This window comes from Fusarium flagelliforme, assembly GCF_020744385.1.
Source record: "Fusarium flagelliforme strain FIESC 12 MPI-CAGE-AA-0113 chromosome Unknown B0J16scaffold_3, whole genome shotgun sequence".
NCBI lineage: Eukaryota > Fungi > Ascomycota > Sordariomycetes > Hypocreales > Nectriaceae > Fusarium > Fusarium flagelliforme.
This window is the reverse complement of record NW_025763505.1, coordinates 296,022-317,691: the sequence shown is the minus strand read 5'-3', so window position 1 is coordinate 317,691 and position 21,670 is coordinate 296,022. Positions and strand designations below refer to the sequence as shown.

At 46.8% G+C, this 21,670-nt stretch overlaps 10 protein-coding genes across 10 annotated transcripts; 6 read left to right on the top strand and 4 right to left on the bottom strand.

Moving 5' to 3' along the window:
• Positions 1–133: 133 nt before the first annotated feature.
• B0J16DRAFT_317799 (uncharacterized protein) lies at positions 134–1,786 on the bottom strand (the record flags this gene model as incomplete). The annotated part of the gene is made up of 7 exons (XM_046125389.1): positions 134–190; positions 259–648; positions 726–950; positions 1,000–1,244; positions 1,317–1,389; positions 1,455–1,570; positions 1,636–1,786. 7 exons carry the CDS (start codon positions 1,784–1,786, stop codon positions 134–136), a joined length of 1,257 nt encoding a protein of 418 aa, XP_045984043.1.
• Positions 1,787–3,899: 2,113 nt separating this feature from the next.
• Positions 3,900–5,422, bottom strand: B0J16DRAFT_396363 (uncharacterized protein). The gene has a single exon (XM_046132265.1). It carries the CDS (start codon positions 5,374–5,376, stop codon positions 4,015–4,017), a length of 1,362 nt encoding a protein of 453 aa, XP_045984042.1. The 5' UTR covers positions 5,377–5,422; the 3' UTR covers positions 3,900–4,014.
• A 1,695-nt stretch (positions 5,423–7,117) lies between these two features.
• On the top strand, positions 7,118–8,367 carry B0J16DRAFT_336482 (Alpha/Beta hydrolase protein). Its single transcript, XM_046127231.1, has 2 exons — positions 7,118–8,017; positions 8,066–8,367. The coding sequence occupies exons 1-2, from the start codon at positions 7,138–7,140 to the stop codon at positions 8,224–8,226; spliced, it is 1,041 nt and encodes a 346-aa protein (XP_045984041.1). The 5' UTR covers positions 7,118–7,137; the 3' UTR covers positions 8,227–8,367.
• Positions 8,368–9,366, bottom strand: B0J16DRAFT_412620 (uncharacterized protein). The gene is made up of 2 exons (XM_046133333.1): positions 8,968–9,366; positions 8,368–8,917 (listed from the first exon to the last, which is right to left on the bottom strand). Exons 1-2 carry the CDS (start codon positions 9,237–9,239, stop codon positions 8,479–8,481), a joined length of 711 nt encoding a protein of 236 aa, XP_045984040.1. The 5' UTR covers positions 9,240–9,366; the 3' UTR covers positions 8,368–8,478.
• Positions 9,367–9,816: 450 nt separating this feature from the next.
• On the bottom strand, positions 9,817–10,215 carry B0J16DRAFT_336480 (uncharacterized protein). Its single transcript, XM_046127230.1, has 2 exons — positions 9,983–10,215; positions 9,817–9,945 (listed from the first exon to the last, which is right to left on the bottom strand). Exons 1-2 carry the CDS (start codon positions 10,082–10,084, stop codon positions 9,862–9,864), a joined length of 186 nt encoding a protein of 61 aa, XP_045984039.1. The 5' UTR covers positions 10,085–10,215; the 3' UTR covers positions 9,817–9,861.
• Positions 10,216–11,622: 1,407 nt separating this feature from the next.
• B0J16DRAFT_336478 (P-loop containing nucleoside triphosphate hydrolase protein) lies at positions 11,623–14,617 on the top strand. The gene has a single exon (XM_046127229.1). The coding sequence runs from the start codon at positions 11,700–11,702 to the stop codon at positions 14,319–14,321; it is 2,622 nt and encodes an 873-aa protein (XP_045984038.1). The 5' UTR covers positions 11,623–11,699; the 3' UTR covers positions 14,322–14,617.
• On the top strand, positions 14,527–15,920 carry B0J16DRAFT_396342 (putative serine protein kinase; the record flags this gene model as incomplete). Its single annotated transcript, XM_046132264.1, has 4 exons — positions 14,527–14,631; positions 14,671–14,729; positions 14,777–15,312; positions 15,436–15,920. 4 exons carry the CDS (start codon positions 14,527–14,529, stop codon positions 15,918–15,920), a joined length of 1,185 nt encoding a protein of 394 aa, XP_045984037.1.
• Positions 15,921–17,575: 1,655 nt separating this feature from the next.
• B0J16DRAFT_382006 (aquaporin-like protein) lies at positions 17,576–18,507 on the top strand (the record flags this gene model as incomplete). Its single annotated transcript, XM_046131207.1, has 3 exons — positions 17,576–17,869; positions 17,928–18,231; positions 18,305–18,507. 3 exons carry the CDS (start codon positions 17,576–17,578, stop codon positions 18,505–18,507), a joined length of 801 nt encoding a protein of 266 aa, XP_045984036.1.
• A 1,180-nt stretch (positions 18,508–19,687) lies between these two features.
• On the top strand, positions 19,688–20,409 carry B0J16DRAFT_382005 (uncharacterized protein; the record flags this gene model as incomplete). Its single annotated transcript, XM_046131206.1, has 2 exons — positions 19,688–19,962; positions 20,310–20,409. 2 exons carry the CDS (start codon positions 19,688–19,690, stop codon positions 20,407–20,409), a joined length of 375 nt encoding a protein of 124 aa, XP_045984035.1.
• Positions 20,410–20,701: 292 nt separating this feature from the next.
• On the top strand, positions 20,702–21,341 carry B0J16DRAFT_336477 (uncharacterized protein). Its single transcript, XM_046127228.1, has one exon. The coding sequence runs from the start codon at positions 20,742–20,744 to the stop codon at positions 21,246–21,248; it is 507 nt and encodes a 168-aa protein (XP_045984034.1). The 5' UTR covers positions 20,702–20,741; the 3' UTR covers positions 21,249–21,341.
• Positions 21,342–21,670: the final 329 nt, after the last annotated feature.

Genomic DNA, 21,670 nt, shown 5'->3' with positions numbered 1-21,670 from the left:
AATACCATAATGACTGGATTTCTAAATAACAAAGAACTCCCAACTGACTACCCAAGGAATGGAAAACGTTTCCTATTTTCTTGTGGACAACGTCTTAGGCAAACATGAATCAACTTCGAGACGGGCAAGTCCATTAGAGTTTAACTTGGGTCATAATACTTCTGGTAAATTCCTCGGCCACAACTTTCAACTAAGGAAGACACAGCGTCAGCATGGTCAAGTCAAACCAGTTGATAAATAGGATGTAAAAATACTTACTTCTCTGAGCTTGCCGATGGCAACTTTCATCTGATACTGAATATACTGCTTGCGGCCTCTCAGATCGGTGGTGGGTTTCATGCGGTCGATAGACACAGCAATCTTGTCATAGCATTCAGCCTGATTTCTGAAGAGTTGGCTAAGCTCTGTTCTGGCTGCGATGGCGTCGGCCATCTTCTGGTCGATATCAGTGTACTGAGTGGCCAACTGATTCACAAATGAAATGAGCTCCGTCTCTCCCTGTCGGTCCTGTTGGTGTTTCGCCATCAGGTCTTGCAAGCCATTATATGCTCTGTACAAATCGGAATCCTTGGTCCCATGAATACTCATAACAGCCCATCCAAGAGGTCCGATCCAGCAGGTGCCGACGGGAATTGAAGTGTTTGTCTCCTACAGCGAACGAATCAAAAATTTGCTACCTTCGAGAATATGAAACAGCCGTGGGGGAAAAGGACGATGTCACATACCCAATCAGAATATTTGTCTCGGACCTCATTCACCTTGTTGCTGAGGTTGAAGAGGTTGTCGGCAAGGTCTTTGTTGAGGATTTCTACGTAAGGCGTTTTCTTATCCGATCTGTTCTCAACGGGGCCCGTCTTGTACTGCTTGATAAGATATCTGACGGCCGACTGATTGTCTAGAACTCTTTCCCTGAACTGAATGGAAGGAAAAGGAGGTATGTCAGCCTCGGCCTGAATTAAAAAGATTTGGATTCCTGTCAAGGGAGCGGGCAATCCTTACTCGAACAAGAGTCTGCGTGATTTCGTTTGTTCTGTTGTACTTATCTCTCGCATTGTCTCGCAGCATGCTCAAAGTCAACTGCGCTGCCTCTTTGGCATCTCTGTAGTCATCATCAAAATCATCATACGAAGCGTACTTGTCGTCTAGGATGATGTCAAGTTGGTGTCGTAAGTTGATATCCTCTGCTGTCTCAAACAAATCGACACTGTCATCGCTGTATTGAATCGCAGTCTGGCCAACAGTCACTGTATATAAGAGGTTGATGAGCTCACTTCAATATACGGTGGATTGAGGGGTACAAAACAGGTTGGATGTACCGAGTTTGGCAAGGTGGTTCTCGTGGTAGTCCCAGCAGGTGGAACCAACAGCTATCATGGTATCCTCGGTTTTCTTTCCGGGAAAAGTAAGGTTAGTAGGAAGCAAAATATAATGAACCCTCATGTCTCCCGACGTACACTGTAGATTTCACTATCAATCTCCCAGAGCTTGTTGAAAGTGGAGTCGGGTATCTTGTCAAAGTCAGTGTAGCCCGTAGGGAAATCCCTTCCGCTTAAGACATAGGCCTGGACATCTATTTATCCAAAAATATTAGACTGAGTGATAAATTACTGGGATACCTCCTTTGAGGTGACTCACCAAAGTAGGCCTTGGAGCGCAGGATGAACCGACTTGGCTGACCCTGCTCCGCAGAGGGAAGAATGACTTTATCTACCGAGCGACTGAGAGCATCGAAAGCCTTCTTAGCCTCAATGTCATCGTTATCGATTGGGTTCCAAGCGACAGACATGATTGTAGGGATAAGGATGCAAAGCTGCTGGTAGTTTGCAAGTTTGGTTATAGTTTTAGAAAGTAGTAGTTGAAAGCGAAGCTCAACAAATTTGGAAGGACAACAGCGATGCTTGTATACTTGATGTTCGTTTCCAGGCTGGAATTGGAAGAAACGCGTGCCAGCTGAAGGACGAGACTAGCCAATTTGAGAGATAGTAACATGTTCAGGCCGCCTTATCAAGCCATGTTTCTGTTTCAGCTCACCTCCATCCAGCCTCTTTTCCTCTTTGCGTTTTGCCAAGCCGATCTAGACTCCATGAAAACAGCAAAGCGCGCTGCATGTCTCAGAAGAGAGGCTGAAGAATATGCTCAATATTGAAATGCTGCAGCTATAACGGCAATTAGTGGACATTATTAATGAGTGCACCTGATTGTTCGCGGATCCATCAGCTGCGGTGCATTTCCTGTGAGACATCGAGTTTCTATTCAGGCAGCCTCGTTTATAGCCACGATTGAAAAGACAGCTAATAACCCAACGTTGTAGTTGATCCCTTCGCTTAACTAGCGGAATGATTGCCGCGAGGCGCAGGAACTTATGACGCCTGGATATACCAGACACAAGGTAAAGATTGGAAATGAAGCGACGGAATGTGATGGAACTAAAAGCCTATCAGCTCCCAGCCCGGGTAAAGTAATCAAACACTCTCCCACTTTTGTTCAAAATCTTCTTCTATTCACGATCCAAATACTTTTGACTAACTTCGTGCTATGGAAAATTACCAGTTGTGGCGTCTCATAAACGTAAGCAATCATTGTTGCCTTCTTTAAAGGTTGTTTTAGGAAGAAAAAAACTAGTGCTGAGACTGTCAAACAGTAACAACACCTGGTCAACTTGGAAAGCCTGATTCAAGATGTCGACATCATTGCCTACAGACAACTTGACAATCCTACCCCAAACAGCATCAATCAACGAAAGAAATGTTAGCGATGCGGTAATTCATGACCCTATCGCTAATGAGAATGCGAGAGCGAACCTGTCCCACGCTTTCACTATCGATCAATCCAATGCGTTGGCAACCAAGATAAAGAAGCTGTACGAGGACGGACACTACGAAGTCGAAGCCAAGATCACTCTTTTCAATGCTCTCTTCAAGGAGAATTTCCCTGATGAGATGTATTCGTTGATAAAACCCGGAACCACGTGGCGACAGCTTACCATTGATCAGAAAGTCGCTTTCGGAATTTACTTGGCAAGTCTCGGTCAGGTTCAGGTCATTTAATTGCAATGTGTTGTTTCAGTTTGGACGTCTTGATGGCTTTGCCAGTCAAGAAAGTTCAATGATGATCTGATATGATCTTAGTCTTAAGTTAGTTCTTATTCTCAGTCGGCAATTGAGTCAATTTATGGACAGACGGCCTTGATTGTTCTCAGCTGATGATACAACGAGCCACGATTGACCCCAGAGTAGGGCTATGGTTGGCTTCCGTACTACTCGGGGTCTGCTAGTGACTCATCTGGTGATAAAGATGCCTGCAATGCGTACTCAATAAAACAACACTTCTGATCACACGAACTGTCATTGTTGGTGACTATCAATGACGCTTTAGCTGTTCTTATCTCGACCCTTCCGCCTTTCTGTTCCTAATGCCAGTACTTGAAAATGTATTGTCATCACGAACTATAAAGAGTGGGCAAAAAAGTCGGTTCAGCGGGGGATGGTGCTAGTATCGCCTTCTCCTCTGACTGTAATTTTTACCATATCGTCGATAGTGGTGGTACGGACCTTGAGGTAGCCACTAGACAATATTCTATGTCTTCCTTAAGTAGAGAAGTAGATGTACCTTCCGTGCAAGTAGCTGCCGCGTCGTATTTGACGACGGCCACGATGAATGCACCTAAACCCTGGTTACATGTGGGTGCCAATAAAGAATGCTTTGGTAATATGTTTCCAGAATTAGGACAACCCTTCAAGAATGGTGCTTAAGTCGCTGTCAATTAATTATATATTGGTAACATTACATATAATAGCTCTGTTCTAATTATTCCTCCCCTCAATGCCTATCTGGTCCCTTTTGCAATTGTCTTAATATGACATAATTATAGTGTAAAACCCTTTACTTTTAGTCCCATGTGAGAATATTTTAAATAGTGCTAAAAGGTGGAATATTCTACAATCCATCTACACCTTCCCTATCCTCATAACAGAACGCTCTTAAATAGGAAGGAAAAAATGCGTGCGAAGGAAATTAGTGTGGAGCGTCAAGGGCATCCTTCTCGTGCATGTACCGGAACACATGTTTCGCCTTCTTGATCCGGTGCCTGGTTGCAAACGGTGACAAAGCCTTCATCAAGATAAGCCAGCCTGCAAGCGTCGGCAGAGTGTAATGTAGTTTGTTGACAGCTCCAGACGTGATGATTGTGACGAGGGTCTGATACCAATGTAGTGACGGGAGGAAGTAATTAATGCAATACCATCTGTTGAGGAGGTCAGGTGCACCGATGGCAGCACCAACGTTGAAAATAACCCAGGTTAGGAAACAAAATGTGACAAACGCAATGGGCACGAAGCCAGTGACAACATCCAAGAAATCGAAGTTGATCATGGCAAACACCCAAGTGACAGCCCAGGTTGCGAAAAACATCTTCGCATCCATGGGGTAGGAACCACGGAATGCGTACGTCCAGCCTGCGGAGCAAAGACTACAAAGGAGAGGCCAAAAGATACTCCAGAAGAGCCGGGCATAGATATGTGTTTTGACATCGTAAGCGGCGTAGAGATGCATACCGTTGCAAATACCGTTCCAGGCCATGATGAAGAAAAATTGCATCAGGATTGGGAAGACAGCCCCAATGGTGTTGATGAAGGCTTTGTTGTCCATTTTGCTGAAACTGTGGGCCGATGCACTGACACTGACGGCTCGTGCTGGAGTCGTCAGCGCCCCTAGGGCTGCGGTTGTGTTTGCGAAATCGCCGCCGCCAAGTTTGGGTCCGATAAATTGTGCGCTGAATATTCCGGCGGCTGCGCTTGCGGTAGTGATGGTTGACGACTGTATGCCGCCGGCATACAACGTGTAGTATCTGGCTGTCAAGAGATAGTAGGTGTAGACTTGGCTAGGATCGTATGAAGAGCTGGTACCGTTGACAGCTTCGTCGAATCGAGCGGTCGCTCCCGGTTGAACGACGATCGCGGCCCAGTACTTCCCATCGAAGACATCCTGCCTTATCTTATCTGGAGATGTTGACGAGGTATCGACGTTGATATAGGTCGGGAAATCGTATGATTGGTTGTTCGCCGCTGCCGCAATCCGCAGTGCTGTACCGAAGTCACCACCATCAAAGTCGGCAAGGGCAACTTTCGCCCGCTTGACGTATTCGCCTTGATTGTGGAAGAGACCAAAGATGTGGGATGCGTTGATCCAAAAGATACCAAGGATCATAAAGGCTACGGGGATCAAAGCCTTCATCATATCCACTCCAGTAGCCTTGGGTTTGGGGACATTTGTTCTCGTTCTTGTTATCGACATGTCCACTGCAACACCCTCGTCGTCTGAGGAGTCCCGGTGTGTACCGACATAAGGGCCATGCATGGAGTATCTTGCCTCTGTCATTATAAAGTGAGTTGAAAATTAGAATCAAGCTCGGGAATAGACGTTGATAAGTGGTGTAGTTGAAGAAACAAAAAGGTTATCGGCAAGCAATTATGGATGGGTTAAATAGAGATATATGTATTCAAGCTGCCTAGGTCACGTTCAAGACGCCAATCGTCTGCTACTTTGTACAAACCCTTTATTGCTAATACGATGACTTGCTCAGCCGGGCGGATTGGGCAAGTAAACGTGCCGTGATTCAGCTCTTGGTCTTCGGAGATTAATTGAAGACCGTACTTCCGCCCTACACAGCTTAGGTAAGCGGAAGTGGGTGAGAACAGAAGTAAAGATGTCGGCGTTTTCGGCCTTGCTGTAACTGCCGCCGCTAAGGTTATCGGACTTGAATAATAAGAATGGGCCCGGGGCATGGCAGTCAGGGTCTAGACGCATGAAACCACAGGCTATGGCATCGTGTAGACAGCCTCACTGTGCAAGTGCAACCGGCGTATCTCGTATTGTGAGTTTAGATTTCCAGCCAATTACTTGGTCCCTAGGATTTATCTTCATCTATGGTCTTTTTTGATACGTCCCATATCCAACGCTAATTTCACATTTCTTGTTCGAGGGCCTCTATCAATCATCATCGACTAATTCAGGTGTAACTGCAAGGCTGGCTGCATAATGCTACAGGGTATGGATGCTAATTGCTTGTCTTGCGGTTTATTGTCTATTTTCTGATGATTTTGGGTTTTTTTTTCAAGCGCAGGCCCTCGAGTAATCTAAATATGCTTTCATTTCAAGGTTTAGCTACTTTATACAGTCCCTTTAAGACTCAAGTAGTAAAATAATAGGGCCATTCGTTTTATGCACATTGAATAAAAGGAGGTCCAGTAAGAATAGAATTAGCTACATTATGGAAATATTCTAGCATACCTACTCTACCACTTCCTCAATTGGTTTTTCTTTACTAACTTCCCCAAAAGCTCTACTGGTCCTTTGTGCTCATTTCTCTGAGCTATACACAATAGCCCAACTCCATTCTTACACTTGATGTCAAGTCTAACGCCCGCATCGAACAACAACCTGATGATGGTTTCATATCCGAAAAAAAGCAGCAAACCATATTGGTGTTATCTCATCAATGTCCTTCATCTCAATGTCGGCATCTTTGTCCAACAACAATTGCACAATCGTGTCATATCCAAGCAATGCCGCGATTGACAGAGGCGTTTGTTCTAAACAGTCCCGTGCTTCAATATCAGCGCCATGTTCCAGGAGCCACTTCACATTGTCTTCCTTGGTCATGATAGAAGAAGAGAGAGAAATCTGCTCGGTCGGGCGAGATACCGATGATTTCTCCTCAGCAACTGTTAAGACGTCAATCACAAAATTGTTCTAAATTTTTCAAGCTTGGCCATTACGTATGCATCCTGTCAATTTCCAAGCATCCTCGCGCCAAGCTTCGAAATCCTTCTCGTTCCTGAAATCATAGCCAATAGCATTTTAAGCTTAATTGCTCTTGACATTATTCAGCTTGCTGACAAGACTTCAGATTGGAGGTCTTGATTGGCGCGCCATGTAAGACGAGGCCCACACTTCCGGATTGGAACACCGGTTTCCCAAAGGAGAAGCCGGAGCTTAACAATCGTAGGATCACAAACCTTGTGTTAGTGGCCAAGTTTCTGGTCAAGAAGGATGACAAAATGAAGATATAAGGAGGATGAATAGAATGCAAATTCAAGTTTTATTCCTCAGAGACAAACTTCTTTAACACTCATCGACATGCGCTTCTTTCAACTCACACTAGCCTCTTTGGCATCTGTCGCCACAGCCCTCTCATCATTCGATACTTGGTCTCACGGCCGAGTCGCATTAAATGATGTTAGCATTCACTTCCGATACGCTGGCTCCGGTCCTCCACTTCTTCTCGTCCACGGAAATCCCCAACATAGTCTTACATGGCAATTCATCGGTCCCATCCTCGCTCAGAACTACACTGTTATTGCACCTGATAACCGTGGTGCTGGGGACTCAAGCATTCCTCCTGACAATGACTACACCGCTGCTGCATCAGCAGATGATCTCAAGGGAGTGCTGGACTTTTTGAACGTTACGGAAGCATACGTCTTTGCGCACGATAAGGGTGTCGGCATGGCGACGGCTCTAGCTATCAAGCATCCTGATTTGGTGAAGAGGCTAGCACTGGCTGAATACCCTCTTCCAGGATTTGGCTACGAGCAGTCTGCCAATCCAGCTGCTTTCTGGGATTTGTACCAGAACTGGCAACTAGCGTTCTTCCAGGTAACAGACCTCGCAGAATTTCTCATGTCAGGCAAAGAGAAGCAGTTTTTGCAGTGGTACTTTTACCACGGCAGTTACTCCGGCGTTGAGAGCTTTAGCGAAGAGACAGTCAACAGATACATGAGCAGTATCTCAAAGCCTGGATTCCTGAGAGCTATGCTTGGCCCATTCTCTGCTACGACTGTTTCCAAGGATGCGGAATTCTTCAAGAGTTCGTTGAATGAGAGTAGATTGAGCGTGCCACTTCTTGGAATGGGTGGTGAAGCGAGTTTGGGATTGGAGTTGGTTCTAAGGGATTCTTTTGAGCCGATTTCTGAGAATGTCGAGATTGATATCATACCCAAGGCTGGGCACTGGATTGGTGAGTTTCCTCATAATATTGGAGAGATTAATCACTGACGATTTCTAGCGGACGAAAACCCTACGTGGACTGCGAAGCGTGTGGCTAAGTTCTTCCAAGAGGATGATGAAAGCCCGAAGAAAGTTGACTTGGCTTACTTGGAGGACATGGTTACTTTGGATGTTGGGTACTTTGGTACAAGACGGAACTTTAAGCTGGGATCTCAGTGATCGGATGTGTGCCTGCCAAGGACCTTGGCATCGTGCCGCTGGACATAAAACGGGAGTGGGTGTGCTAGATCTAGATCGCAGTGTGTAGCAAGGCGCTAGCTCTACTTGAAGAAAATGGACATCACTTTTGAACAAACATAGCACTCAACTTGCGCTTGGCAGATAAATACTCTGGTAAAATAGATACAAAGAAGTGTCGCACCTGGCAACGTCCTATCCAATCTTATATACAACTCATTCCTCCATCATCCTCTAGCATCCAATGCGCTTGGAGCTAACAGCAATGTCATCGTACCAGAAAGTGTTAGCAGCACCACTGTACGACTCCCAACCGAAGTAAACACCCTGGATCTTGGGCTTGGGCTTGCTGTTCTTCCAGCCGTTGGTGTAAGGAGCAGGGTCGTTGGGCTTGTAGACGAGTCCCTTGACGGGAACGCTGTTGAGCCAGGTGGCGATGGTACCATCGGGGGAGAGATGGTACTCGAGACACTGCCAGGTGTTGGCGGGGATGTTCTTGGAGGCTTTGATGCCGTCGGGGGAGAGATCGGGGAGGGTGGCATCGTCGGACTCGTGGTTGTACATGAGGATCTTGCTCTGGCCACCGATGCGGAGGTGCTTGCCCTTGCCCTGAGCGGCGTCGGGCATGGTGATGAAAGTGACGTGAGAGTCATCGAGAGCCTTCTCAGACTTCCTATAAAACTATTAACATCAATCCCTCACACCTAATAATTCAGTACTTACATCCAAGCGCGGACGTAGACATCGCCGCTGGGAATAGCATCGGTACCAAAGAACTTGTGACCGCAGAAACCGTTGGAGCCACCAGTGACCTTGATAGAGTTCTTGCCGCTGTGAGCGGTAGTCTTGTCAAGAACGACCTTTCCGCCCTGGTCGCAGTCGGGAGCGTAGGTAGGCCAAGCAACCTGATCCCAACCGCTCTCGAAATCCTCGGCGACCTGGCCGAGGGTGAGAGGAAGCACAGAAAGTGCAGCAAGAGCGATGTTGCGAAGCATGATGAGAATAGTATAAAGAACAAAATATGGACTAGTGAAGAAAAAAGGAATTGAAGTGAATGTGAATGGAATGATAGAAACAGAAGCCAAGCTGCCAAGGACCAGCTGAGAGTTATATATAAAGTATCTATCTTGGCGGGGTGCACCCTTTAACGATAATATTAGGGACTATATCCTGAAACGAGGCGGCTCTTCGTCCCATCTGTCATTGGGTCGTGCTGGGATTGTTACGGTTAATTCGGAATTCAGTGCCCGCAATTTCCTTGTCGGGCCCGGACGGTGGTGAACCTGAGACAGAAAGGGCATTTTTTCCGCGGAAGGGGTTTGAAACGGATAATTTATCCGTCTCCGTTTACCTCTTTTCTACAAACAAGCGATATTTAATAGTAGTGATATACCGCCTTTTGGGCTTGTAAGTTCTTCCGGATGGTCTTTTTGGGTATTTGTGATGCGTTGTCGAGCTGAGAATGCGACGTTGAGGTTGTATGCCGAGCTGATTGATGCCGTTGTTCCGGTTGATGATAAGATAAGATAACACGATACGGAGATAAGATAAGACAAACCAGGTAGAGAGCCAGGAAGTTTCATTTTCTATTTTTTATTGATCAATTGACTGAATGAGCTATCTAGCTGGGATACATTTCCCAAAGTTCGTTGATAGAAAATGGCGAATCATGACAACCAAAACTGGCTGGAGGCGGTGAATCTGTTGGTGGCCAGCATTAGGATCCTTTCGGAAAGACATGGTCGCGGGTAAGACAACGTCTGCGCAGATCAACGTAGTCAACAGTGCAATGGAGCTTCTTCTCTCCCGGGCTGGTGTGCCATCCGCTGCTAAAGTTCATGGGTTAGCTGAGGAACGTCGGCCACATCGTTCAACTCACACGACCACTGCCTTTGCAGCTCCAGGTGGGGCTTTCGCGAGTACCAAGTTGGTGATAGACAGTTTCTCGGATAGTTTCCCTCCGTACATATTGTAGGGTCTGAAGATGACGTCGAATAAAGTCATGCGCGGGGATGCCTTTGAGCTCTTCAACCGAACATGGTAAGGTAGCTTGGTGATGTGCTGCACGTTGCTGGTGATAGGGCGACGTCGCGTATGTCCGGCGATCCCCCAACTGATTAGTTTCTGCCAAGGAATGAAAAGCATCGTGCTTCCTCAAGACTGAATAGCTGAGTATAATATGTCGGTTTACTTACGCGAGATAATTAGCTTTGTCCTCCTGGATGAGCTGAGTCTCAGGATGATGAAGGACAGAAATTGAAATAGTCTTTGGCAAAGAATCTCATTCCTCCTTCTATTAGGCATCTATATATCACCTTAAGGTGCTTGTGAAGTGAATGCATCACGGTACAAACGATTTTTATGGCCAGCAATCTTGAATGAACACCATCGGTAGTTGTACGGCGATAGCATTTTTTGCGGCTGATTGTTCGGTGTACGTATTTCCCGGTGACACTGCATAATTCGCACAAATGTCTCCTCAAACAACTGCAAGTGGAGATTGAATGGGAAAATAAATTCCAAACTCTAGCCAGTTTCTTCAACTTTTTTTAATCAAGTGACTCTGCAAAACCGGAGGCATTTCACTGTTTTTATCGTTACAGGTCCAACGGTTACCCTACGACAAACTGACGTCGTGCGTTAGTCAGCACAACCAGCCAGTCATAGATTCGGCCACTGAAGATTTGCTCATCTCAACCATCATCAGCCAAAACACAATGAGATGGCTTCTCCTCAGCGACATTCACTTCAAACATCATGACCTCGATCGCATACGCCAAACAGCACAATGGATCATCTCCGCCGCCGCCCACCACAAACCCGCCCGGGTAATTGTCTGCGGCGATTTGTTGACAAGCCGTACGATGCAACCAACACACGTTCTATCCGCCTGTTACCGCTTCATCAGTCACCTAAGCGACATTGTCCCACGCATTCACATCATCCTCGGAAATCATGACCTCGCGTATAAACGTGATTATCAGACCACAGCCCTCGAGGCGCTGAACTTCAAGCGACTTGCCCCACATGTTTCGGTTCATAGCGTCATCGCGAAGCATGAGTGGGATGGACGACGGGTTTTGTTATTGCCGTTTCGGGAGGAGCAGGAAGAGCTTACGAATGCTGTTGATGCGATTGACCCTAAAGAGGCGCGTGAGACGGTTGCTTTTGCTCATTTGGCGATTAACAAAGCTATCACCCAGAAGTTTGTGCTGAATGGGACGAATTCTGTTAGGTATCACGGTTTGACGGGACCGGATCGTTTTGCGTCGTTGGCGAGAACATTTACGGGGCACTTTCACAGTCCTCAGACGATTATCCAGGACGGTCGCGAGAAAAATGATTTGCAAGGAAGTCTGACGTACTTGGGTTCGCCTTGTCAGTTGAACTGGGGTGACCTTCACGATGAGCAGCGAGGCGTTGTTTTATTGGACCCGGACACTCTTGAGCATGAGATGCTTATCAATCCGCACGCTGTTGGATATATCGCTGTTGACTTGGAGCAGGTTCTTGCGGATGAGATCAACGAAGAAACTGTCAAGGACAAACATGTCATGCTCATCGGCAGCCCTTCGCATCTGAAATACGTCACCGCTCGCGATCAGCTTCTTTCTCTTGGTGTTCGAAGTGTGCGCAATTGGACTCATACGAATTTCGTCGCCAATGCCAATCGACGGCCAGTTGAGAGTCTTGGTGCATCGGTGCCAGCCAGCGATGCCGCCATACAACCTTTGGAGGCGCCTGTCGAAAACGAAACAGAGACCGATTTGCTGCCAGACAGTGAGGCCACTACAGAAGCTACTCTGGACACCTCGCCTGAAGTCGAAAGACTTGATCTGCTTGCAGAAGCGCGCGAATATGTCGAATCACTAGAACTGGACGATTACCTTCACCCACGACGAGAGGAATTAGTTCGTGTTGGTCAGCGCATGATCCAGGCCTCGCGCAATATGGTGGATCAGGACGGCGAAACCGAGATCAACCACCAAGACTTCCTCGACAGATCTGCTCAAGCTCTTGGCACAAGTTCCGACGGTGGGCTTGCAGGGGAGTTCACCAACGTCTTCGTCGCAGAACCACGTACTCTTACAATCACCAACTTCCTGGGCATACAAGACACCATCACAATCAATTTCCAACGTGATGTTCCACGTGGACTGACTTTACTTGTCGGCGATAACGGCTCTGGAAAGAGTACGCTTATTGAGGCTATCGTATGGTGTCAATTTGGTCGCTGTATCCGCAACGGCTTGGCAGCAAATGACGTCCTCAACGACACCGTTGGTAAAGATTGTTCCGTGAGACTAGAGTTCGCCAATGGTTACGCCATCACACGATATCGAAAACACAAAGTTCACAAGAACCGTATCGTTGTATCACTAAACGGCGAAGATCAGCCTCAACTCGAACATCCAGACGCGCGAACGACACAGCTTGCCATCAACGAACTTTTGGGAACAGACTACGAAACATACGTTAGAATTGTACTACTGAGTCAAGAAAGTGCAGCGAGCTTTTTGAACTCGACGCCAATTCAGCGAAGGGAGTTGATCGAGTCGTCGCTTGGACTGCCGATGTTAGATCATTGTGGACAAATGTCCAAGATGCTGCTCAAGGATATCGACACACAGGTCAGCGAGGTCGAGAGAAAATTGGAGGCTGTGAAGAGGACGATGGAGTACAGTGAGCAGAGGCTGGAAGAGCTTGAGAAGACGCGACAACGACTTGAGAGTCAGGCGGCCAAGGCAGTTACGTCTTTGAAGCTGAAAGCCGGAGAAGATCAATCAGAGAGACATGAGGAGCGAACCACCGCTAACGAGGAAGATGACCCTGAAAGTCATGAAAAGGAAATCCCAGCCGCAACCGAAGAAGCTGAATCTGGCATGGATACGCGCGATAGGATCTCGACTCTGCAGAAACAGATCCGTGCTGAGAAGGATAATCTGCGACAGCTGAGGGGCGAACTTGATGCTATCGAGGCGGCTATCGAAGCAGCTCGCCCAGTAGGTCTGCGCAAGCTCCTACTCGGCATACGAGCTGCTGTCAGCCGCTTTTTCAGAAGTGTGCGATCTATATTCGGGTTGAAGAGTGATCCCAAGAAAACTGTGTCTCCAACTCAGGATGAGACTGCGACTATCCGCCAAAGCATCGAAAGTAGTATATCACACCTGGAAAGTCTGAAGCGCGAGGAAAAGGCTGCGATTAATCATGCGTTGATGATGAGCGAACAAGCCGCACAAGCTATGCAAGCTCAAAAAGCACAGGAGAAAGCTCGGGAAGACGCTCGGAGAGCTCGAGAAGAACTCCGTCAAAGAGCCCAACAAGCCCGCGAAGAGCGACGCCAAGCCCGTGATGACCTACGTCAGCAAGTCGCCGTCAAACAACGCGACGCAGTTATATACAAGAACTTGGCCGAAACCGAGGAATCTTCTCTACAGTCGTTACAGGCTGAATGCACAGCGCTTCGGAAGGAACGACATGGCATTATCTCTGATCGCGAGTTGTTCAATTTTTGGTCTTCGTCGCTTACGAAACGAACGAAAAAAGGCAAGGGTGCCACCACGAATTTCCGAGAACATATCCTTCTTAAATCAATTTCAGAACTCAACGGTCTTCTCGTACAGGTTCTTACAGTACTTTATGATGACACGCGCCACGCACACATGGCAACAGGAATGCTCCGCTCCCTCCTCGAAGAACCCGACGTCCTCGACCCCACACTAGCCGTCTCTCCCTCTTTAGCCTACGGCAAACGGTCCAGTGGTGAACGCAAACGCGTTGACTTGGCACTCTTCTTCGCACTCCTCCAACTCGCGCGGGCAAAAAGCTCACATCGCGCGCATTATGTCCTCGTCGACGAAGTTTTCGATAATTTGGACAATGCAGGTCAGGCAGCTGTTATGAGATGGCTGGGCGTCATGTCGCAGACGGTTGTGGGATGGGTTATTGTTATTACGCATAGCCAGTTTTTGATTGAGAGGGAGGTGGAGGAGAAGGTGGTGGTTGTTAAGGCTAGGATGGGTGGGGAGGGGACCGAGTTGTTTGTCGGTGATGAGAGGATGGGCAAGGAGGAGTAGTGTTTGCTTGCCCAGAAATGGGATCCAGATGTTCTATTGCCTATTGAGGACGGTGTTTGCTGTTGTGGCGTTGGACAATAGCGCTTTGATATGCGGAATGGTGTTGGCTGTTTTCTTTGTTTGATGCAAACATGACAGTTATTTAGATCATCGCAAGTCCATTTCCCAAGCACAAAATTTATCTCTATCATTTGTCAATCTAACAATGACTTCACTGCCTATACCACCCAATGACAAAGAGCTGAGATTCGACAAGATATCAGCTCCGTACGAATGGCTGGAGTTATACCGTCCTGGAGGCTATCACCCTGTCCATCTGGGCGACGAGTTCAAAGATGGGCAGTAAAAGGTCGTGAGAAAACTTGGATGGGGGACTTTCTCGACTGTTTGGTGGGCGCGAGATATGGAGTTAGTATATAGTATTTCCCCCCTGTGCAGCTGCTGATGATGAGTAGAAACAAGCGCTATGTTGCTCTAAAAATCATCACTTCAAACAGCGACACAAGTCGCGAGCTCGATATCCTAAACCATCTAGCCAAAACCGACAGCGGACACATCACTCATCTTCTCGACCACTTCACCCACACCGGTCCAAACGGTCTACACAAATGTCTCGTTTTTGAACCAATAGGTCCAAGCGTAGACCGTATGGTCTACGAATTCCCGCAATATGACCGGCGACGGAATGAGATGGTAGCGCGATATCCTATGAAAATGGCAAAGAGCATCTTGAAGCAAGTGTTGCAGGGGCTAGTACATATGCATGAAAATGGCATTGCGCATGGGGATTTGAAGATGGGGAATATGTTATTTTCTGTTAAGGATGTTGTAGATGAGGTTGCTCAGGAGGGGGATTTGGATGATCGGTGTGTTGCTTGGCCTGTCGAGGGGGAATCAGAAAATGTGCCGAAGTCTCTTTATGCTGCGCAGCCTTTGACGGGGCTTGTTGATGTGGAAGATTTCACAGTCAAATTATCCGACTTTGGTGGTGGTAAGTCATCTCTACCCCCTTCTTTCTTCTGATTTGAGATGAATCTTATACCGTTATCTCCGTTGACATTGATCAGGGCTACGAAGCTAAAAACACCTGCCGAAACAATACTAACTTGAACAGCATACTTGTTCGATGATCCCCCAAAGAAACTTCCAACGCCGACCGGCCTACGATCACCAGAACTTATCCTCCAAAACCACATCAGCAAAGAATCCGATATCTGGGCCATTGGCTGTCTAATCTTCGAAATAATTACAGATACCCCCCTTTTCCAAATTCCAGACACAAATAAAGATGACGAGCATCTCCTCCAACTCCACGAGCGACTTGGATCGTTGCCTGATGAGTTGTTTGGTCAGTGGAGTAGGCCTGAGTTGTACTTTACGCCGGAGAGGAAGATGTTCAACCGCAAGGTGAAGGGGTTACGGGAGGGAGAGGTTTCTGGGCGTTATATGGAGGATTTGATTGATGAGTTAAGGCCGGATTTATCGGGCATGGAGAGTCAGCAGGTTAAGATGTTGATCAGTTGGATTTTGAGGTATGATCCTGATCGGAGGCCTTCTCCTGCTGAGATATTACGTAACCCTTGGTTTGAGGAGTCCTGAAGCACTTGTGTCAAAGCTGCTGGAAGTAATATATTGTATTCCTGCTCTCACTCTCAAGGGTTTGTTTTCCTGCTGGAGGCCAGGTGCTATACCACGGCTAGATATCTACCAATGGAAAGAACAAGATATCAAGTATTGAACCATCCCGTTCTCCTTCCTTAAGCGTAAAATTTCACAATTAATTTTCATCAGAAACTACCATTCGCCTTCCTAAAATACCACAGAAACACGACCATCTAGCGTAGCTACCCATGCAAAACTTACCGTCGCCCTTCAATGTCATCCAGTCCTTACAAACGTCCCTCTGAGCACTATAGCAAAACACCATCTCACGGCAAAATACTTGTCCCAAAGTCCGGACAGACAGGCGAGGCCTAACAGCAACAACCTAGCCGGACAATTGCGACCTGACTGTTCCTCTACATTCACGTGCATGTCCTTTCGTATTGAGGCTGCCAGGCTTCAGATGCCACAGGGCTTAATCTCTGCTATCAGTACCCAAGATGGCACGAAGTTATCGTTGTCTGCACCACTAGGTAGCTGTTTCAGTTTTTCACCGTTTGGAGAGCAGGTCAATCTACAGCAAGGAACACGCCGCTCTAGTCTGCCGGATGTTGCGAGTACTTGCTTGGGTCAGCAGAATAGTACTGCTGCACACATACCACTTCCTTCTCAGCGCTGCATTCTGACTTTCCAATACGTGGTTTCAGAGGAAGCGCCCTTGTTTAAAGTTGTTTGATCATGAATTGGATGTATAGCAAGAGGCTTAATCGCTTGAAGTTCCAAATCTGAGATATGGACATGTATGTCGCTTGGTATTGAAGATCATCGATACCCCAGAGAAATGTCTCGAAACCCACGCTATGACGATGTAGTTTCTGGACTCTATGTTCCGCGCATAAATACCACGCCAAAGTTGCTACTGCCGCCTCATAGCGATTCTTAAAAGTCTTACTTCTTCTCAAGATTTATTAATGGCCTTGTAAAAATAGCCTTCGGTAGTTACCCATGACCTTGCCTTAGCGTTCTTGTCAACCCTAGACCTAAATGTATTGACAATTCGCATTAAATATTGATTTTAATTGTCATTCGTAACTTCAAGCAACTGTGCTGTCACATTGTTTGGCATTAAGACACGAGACGCGTTGAGGCAAATATGCTAAACCTAATTCAGTCCTTGCTTGAAAAGCTCCTGATGTCATTGCCTAAGCGTGTGACAGTCTAGGGTAGGGGATGGTTTCGGTCTTGTCTTGATACCTTCTCTTGTCGCTCGTTCTTTCACTTCGAAATCACCAAATTTCCACCAACTCAGAGCGCCAGTTTCAATAATGCTACTGAGATGAGTGCCCAGCTACCTTTCTAGCTGTTGCAACGCTTTCGTAACAATTAAGGAGGTGCCATCATCTGGATGAAAGACGTGGTTATGACAAATTTACTAACTCATATGACACTGAGCAAAAATTCGTGTACGTCATTTCCCGAGCCATGAGCATCATGCAAACAGAATTGTCTCCTGAACACGTCACAAGAGCTTTCGATAAATATATAAGCCATCTTAATCCTTATCTCTTTGTTAACGTTAGAACTCAAACCCTGCCCTGACATCGAATATTAGAGAAATTGACTACCAAACGAGCCTCTGATAAAGTGACGAGATGGGATCTACCGATGAGAGAAATGCCAACGGTAATCCGGGTCATCAACGACGTCATCTAAGCACATTCAGTGCTCATCTAGTTGCTGCATTAGGGGAATTTGTTGGGACATTCTTTTTCCTATACTTCGGCTATGCTGGAAACTTAATGGTTACCCCCCAGGCACCATACCCTGAGGTAGATGGTGGGTCAGCAACTACTACGAGCATTTATATCGCCTTGGCATATGGATTTTCCTTACTGGTTAATGTCTGGGCTTTCTACCGGGTGAGCGGAGGATTATTCAACCCAGCAGTAAACGACACTTCTTCCTTACTATAATGATGACTTGAGTCTGACTGTAATGCCATAGGTCACGCTGGGTTTGTGTATCGCAGGACAGGTCCCTTGGCTCCGCGCGGTGTTTCTTGTCCCTGCTCAGCTACTCGGATCTATGTGCGCGGGTGGTCTTGTCGATGTTATGTTCCCAGGGTCAGTGGCACAGGCCAACACAGTACTTGGACCTCGTACCTCTGTAGCGCAGGGCGTCTTCTTGGAGATGTTCTTCACAGCTCAGCTGATTTTTGTTGTTTTGATGCTGGCTGCTGAGAAGTCAAAAGATACCTTTATGGCGCCTATTGGCATCGGTCTCGCTTTGTTTGTAGCTCTTATCCCTGGTAAGTGTACTACATCGTTGGTCATATAATTGAGTACTAGATCCCATATAGAGATCTGACACTATATTTGCAGGTGTACCCGTCACCGGTGGCTCAGCGAACCCCGCTCGCAGTTTCGGCTGTGCTGTTGCTGGTACCGATTTCCCCGGGTATCATTGGATATATTGGGTTGGGCCATGTCTCGGAGCTGCATTGGCTGCTGGATACTTTCGACTGGTGAAGCGCTTGCACTACGAAGAGGCGAACCCTGGGCAGGACGCTGCGTATGACGGTTGAAGGACGTGCAGTGGGGAAGGACTTAAGGTGACATGTTTCCTTTTCCTTTTCCTTTCTTGTTTGAAAAGGAAAAGAAAAGCGGGTTGGTAAGTAGCAAACTCGACTTTGTACACTGGATGTAGATAAGCAAGAGGATGGTTTCCTCCACATTTACTTTGAGCTGCCACTTTAAGATCTCCAGTCTCGGTCTAATAGCCCGGCTCAATCAAAAGCCCCCCTACGAACGTAGAACCAGGAGTAGATAAGCTCACCTGTCGAATGCCCACTCTCTTGCTGACTGCAGGACCTCGGGGTTTGCTCTCGTAGCTAGATCCAGATTCACTTGCCTCGCCCTCTGGTTTTCACACTACCACCAACCCTATTATGCACCACTACTTGGTGCTATTACCGGCACTGCCATGACTAAATCTACCTTCTTTCACATACCCAAACATAAGACTCCACGTAGCCGGGTTGGGTTCAACGACTTGAACATAAGTGAATCTTCAGGTAGGATTAGGCCCCAAGACCTAAACATATGTTTTATGAAAACTAGCTCGGCTAGGTAATCATACCCGTTCCCTCCTTTCCTGCCCCTCACTCAATGTCAAGCCTGGTAGCAGTGTTACGGCGCTACCGTTTGGAAGTTCATTGGCATTCGTGAAGTCAAGTGACGAGTGCTTAAGCTGTTATGCGGTTTTTTTTTGAACGGGTTCACAAATCCACTGACCCTACGCTCAATCGTCACGTCACTCGAGAGGGGCTCCGCCAGGTAGGGCATTCCTGAACACGTGCAGTTTGGAATGTCGCCAACAAGACGTCATTCAGACAAAGGAGGGCAGCTCTAAGGAAATCTGACCATTAGAAATAAGTAGGTGACAACTAGGATTGTAAGGTAACGTCATTTCGAGGATGCACCTTGCTTTAAGTAGCTTGTCAGTTAAAGAGGTGTGGTGGAGGTTGACTTAATAGATGATAAAAACCCCTCATATTTCCAAATAAATAATTCCCAGGCAACCTAAAAGAAAAACTGCGTTTCGTTTAACCTTATAACTCTGTTCCTTATCACAGAGATATCGAATAAGATTATTCAATCAATTATATTCAAAACTATTCTCCAATACCACAACAACCACAACAACCATAACAACCACAAATCTACCCAACATTGCAACCGAAGCAGTCCCTGTACACGAACACCATGGCATCCAGCCGAAAGGACACTACTGCCGGCCAGAACGAAACCGCGGACTCTGTCCAGTTCGTCACGAACACGCTAGGCAACACGGTCGGCGGGGTCGTGGGTACTCTCGGTAACGTAACAGGAGTTGCGCTGCGCGGCGTGGGTGATACGCTGACGGGCGCGACGGGCGACATAGGGCAGCCGGTCGGTAATGTCGTGGGCGGCATCGGGACAGGCGTCGAGAGTTTACTTAATAACGTTGCTAAAGGTGTGGAAAAAGCGGGACAGAAAAAGTAGGAATAATAGGATAACTCTGTGATGATTTGTTGTTTTTGTAAAAGCCCGATGAGATTGGGAATACGAGTTATAGGAGGCTTTATATAATTGCTTTTCTTATGGTTGTTTTCGTGTTAATAAGCGGGATACTGACTAGTGAAAGGGGTTCTGAACTCGTGAATACAAGATACAAATCCCTCTTTTATTATGAACTTAGTGTGCTAAAGGAGATAATATCCTTTTCCTATAATACGACTTTAAAATTTGAAAAGGTAGAAGAAAAATAAGCTTGGTTCTTATCTGAATTCTATATGTTATCTAGTAGTGACTCTGTCCCTAGGATCGCTAAGACATCAACGATTAGGGAGGTTTTCGATAAACAGGCGTGCGTTACCCTCATACTCGGTCACGTCATCACCATATTTGACGACGTAGATGTCGCCGACAACTGTGACGCCGCCTAGAGAAGACAAACCAGTCCTCCTGGGTGAGACCTGAGACTCAGTTAGATTATGTATCTGAAATAATGTGGGGAGGGGGCCCGGAAGCTCCACGGCTTTCCAGACATAAGGAAGTTTCGTACAAACACTTTCTGACATTGGTAATTGCTGTGAGGTATATGTTTGGAGGGTTGAACAGACGTTGGATACAATTAATCGCGGGGCTTGGCTTGCTGATGTTGCATGACAAAGCAAAACTTAACCCCGCAAAAGAAAAAGGTCAAATAACCTGACTCACACAACATTATCAATCTCGATTCAAGTATCCATCATTTTGTTCCCCACCCTACATCAACATGTCTTCAACACAGTATGCTGTGTATAAAGTCAAGAGTAAAATGGCTCTACCGGACCCCGCCATGCCGCCTGGTCGTTTCCACCACGCCATATTCGTCGAAACGGACGATGATGGTTCTGGTATCGTCTACCATGTTACCGGTGACGTTACATCGAGACAAGGAATGAGCTACGAGAGCAAGAAGACTGAGGACCCTGAAGAGTTGGAAACGTTCCATTCCAAAGAACTGGTTGGTTACACGGATTCAATTCACCAGTGGGATTCGGTCCTCGGTGCCCTACCCACTCCGCCTCAACAGAAAGCCTCAAACCCAAAGAAACAAGGGAAAGTCGAGCCCTTCAAGGAGAAACTTGGCGACTACGAATATGTATTCTATAGCCCAGGCGAAGAGCGAAAGCCTCTCTGGAAATGCACTGAATGGGTAGAGTGGTATGCCATTCCGGCTCTCTGGCAACGTGGTCTTCTTCTGCATGGGGGCCGACCAACAAATACCCAGAACCATTAATTGACAAGTCCATTGGGGATGATAGTATTTATTGTCAAAATAGCCCTGCAGTATTTATCCCATAGCTTTTAAACTTCAAAAGATAAAGAAAATAGAAAGATCTTAAGACATCCGAAGACTAATGACAAAAAGCTGAAATTAGAATCTTGAGCCTGAGAGCTTGACTAGAATAACGTTCAAATCGTTTTGTACGGCTTTGCGAATGTCCACTATCACTAGGTATGTCACCGTCACGATCCAAACAGTGAGGCGGAGAAAACAATGTGGGAGCGAGGCTTAAGAGTGCATAAAAGAACTACAGCCAACCGACGGTGAAGACCAAAACATGGAGTGCGGTTGTGAGTACAGGATTGGACGAAGACGCAGGAACGTTAGTTGACAAGGCGTATGATCTGTGTCGAGAGTGGCTGGGCCATTTTGAG

Excerpts from the sequence above, each read along its gene's own strand:
- B0J16DRAFT_396363 (XM_046132265.1), bottom strand. The coding sequence starts at position 5,376 with ATGACAGAGGCAAGATACTCCATGCATGGCCCTTATGTCGGTACACAC.
- B0J16DRAFT_336482 (XM_046127231.1), top strand. The coding sequence starts at position 7,138 with ATGCGCTTCTTTCAACTCACACTAGCCTCTTTGGCATCTGTCGCCACA. Across the intron at positions 8,018-8,065 it reads CAAGGCTGGGCACTGGATTG|CGGACGAAAACCCTACGTGG; the intron begins GTGAGTTTCCTC and ends GACGATTTCTAG.
- B0J16DRAFT_412620 (XM_046133333.1), bottom strand. The coding sequence starts at position 9,239 with ATGCTTCGCAACATCGCTCTTGCTGCACTTTCTGTGCTTCCTCTCACC. Across the intron at positions 8,918-8,967 it reads GTCTACGTCCGCGCTTGGAT|GAAGTCTGAGAAGGCTCTCG; the intron begins GTAAGTACTGAA and ends ATAGTTTTATAG.
- B0J16DRAFT_336480 (XM_046127230.1), bottom strand. The coding sequence starts at position 10,084 with ATGAACTTTAGCAGCGGATGGCACACCAGCCCGGGAGAGAAGAAGCTC. Across the intron at positions 9,946-9,982 it reads GTTGTCTTACCCGCGACCAT|ATTCACCGCCTCCAGCCAGT; the intron begins GTCTTTCCGAAA and ends GGCCACCAACAG.
- B0J16DRAFT_336478 (XM_046127229.1), top strand. The coding sequence starts at position 11,700 with ATGCTTATCAATCCGCACGCTGTTGGATATATCGCTGTTGACTTGGAG.
- B0J16DRAFT_336477 (XM_046127228.1), top strand. The coding sequence starts at position 20,742 with ATGTCTTCAACACAGTATGCTGTGTATAAAGTCAAGAGTAAAATGGCT.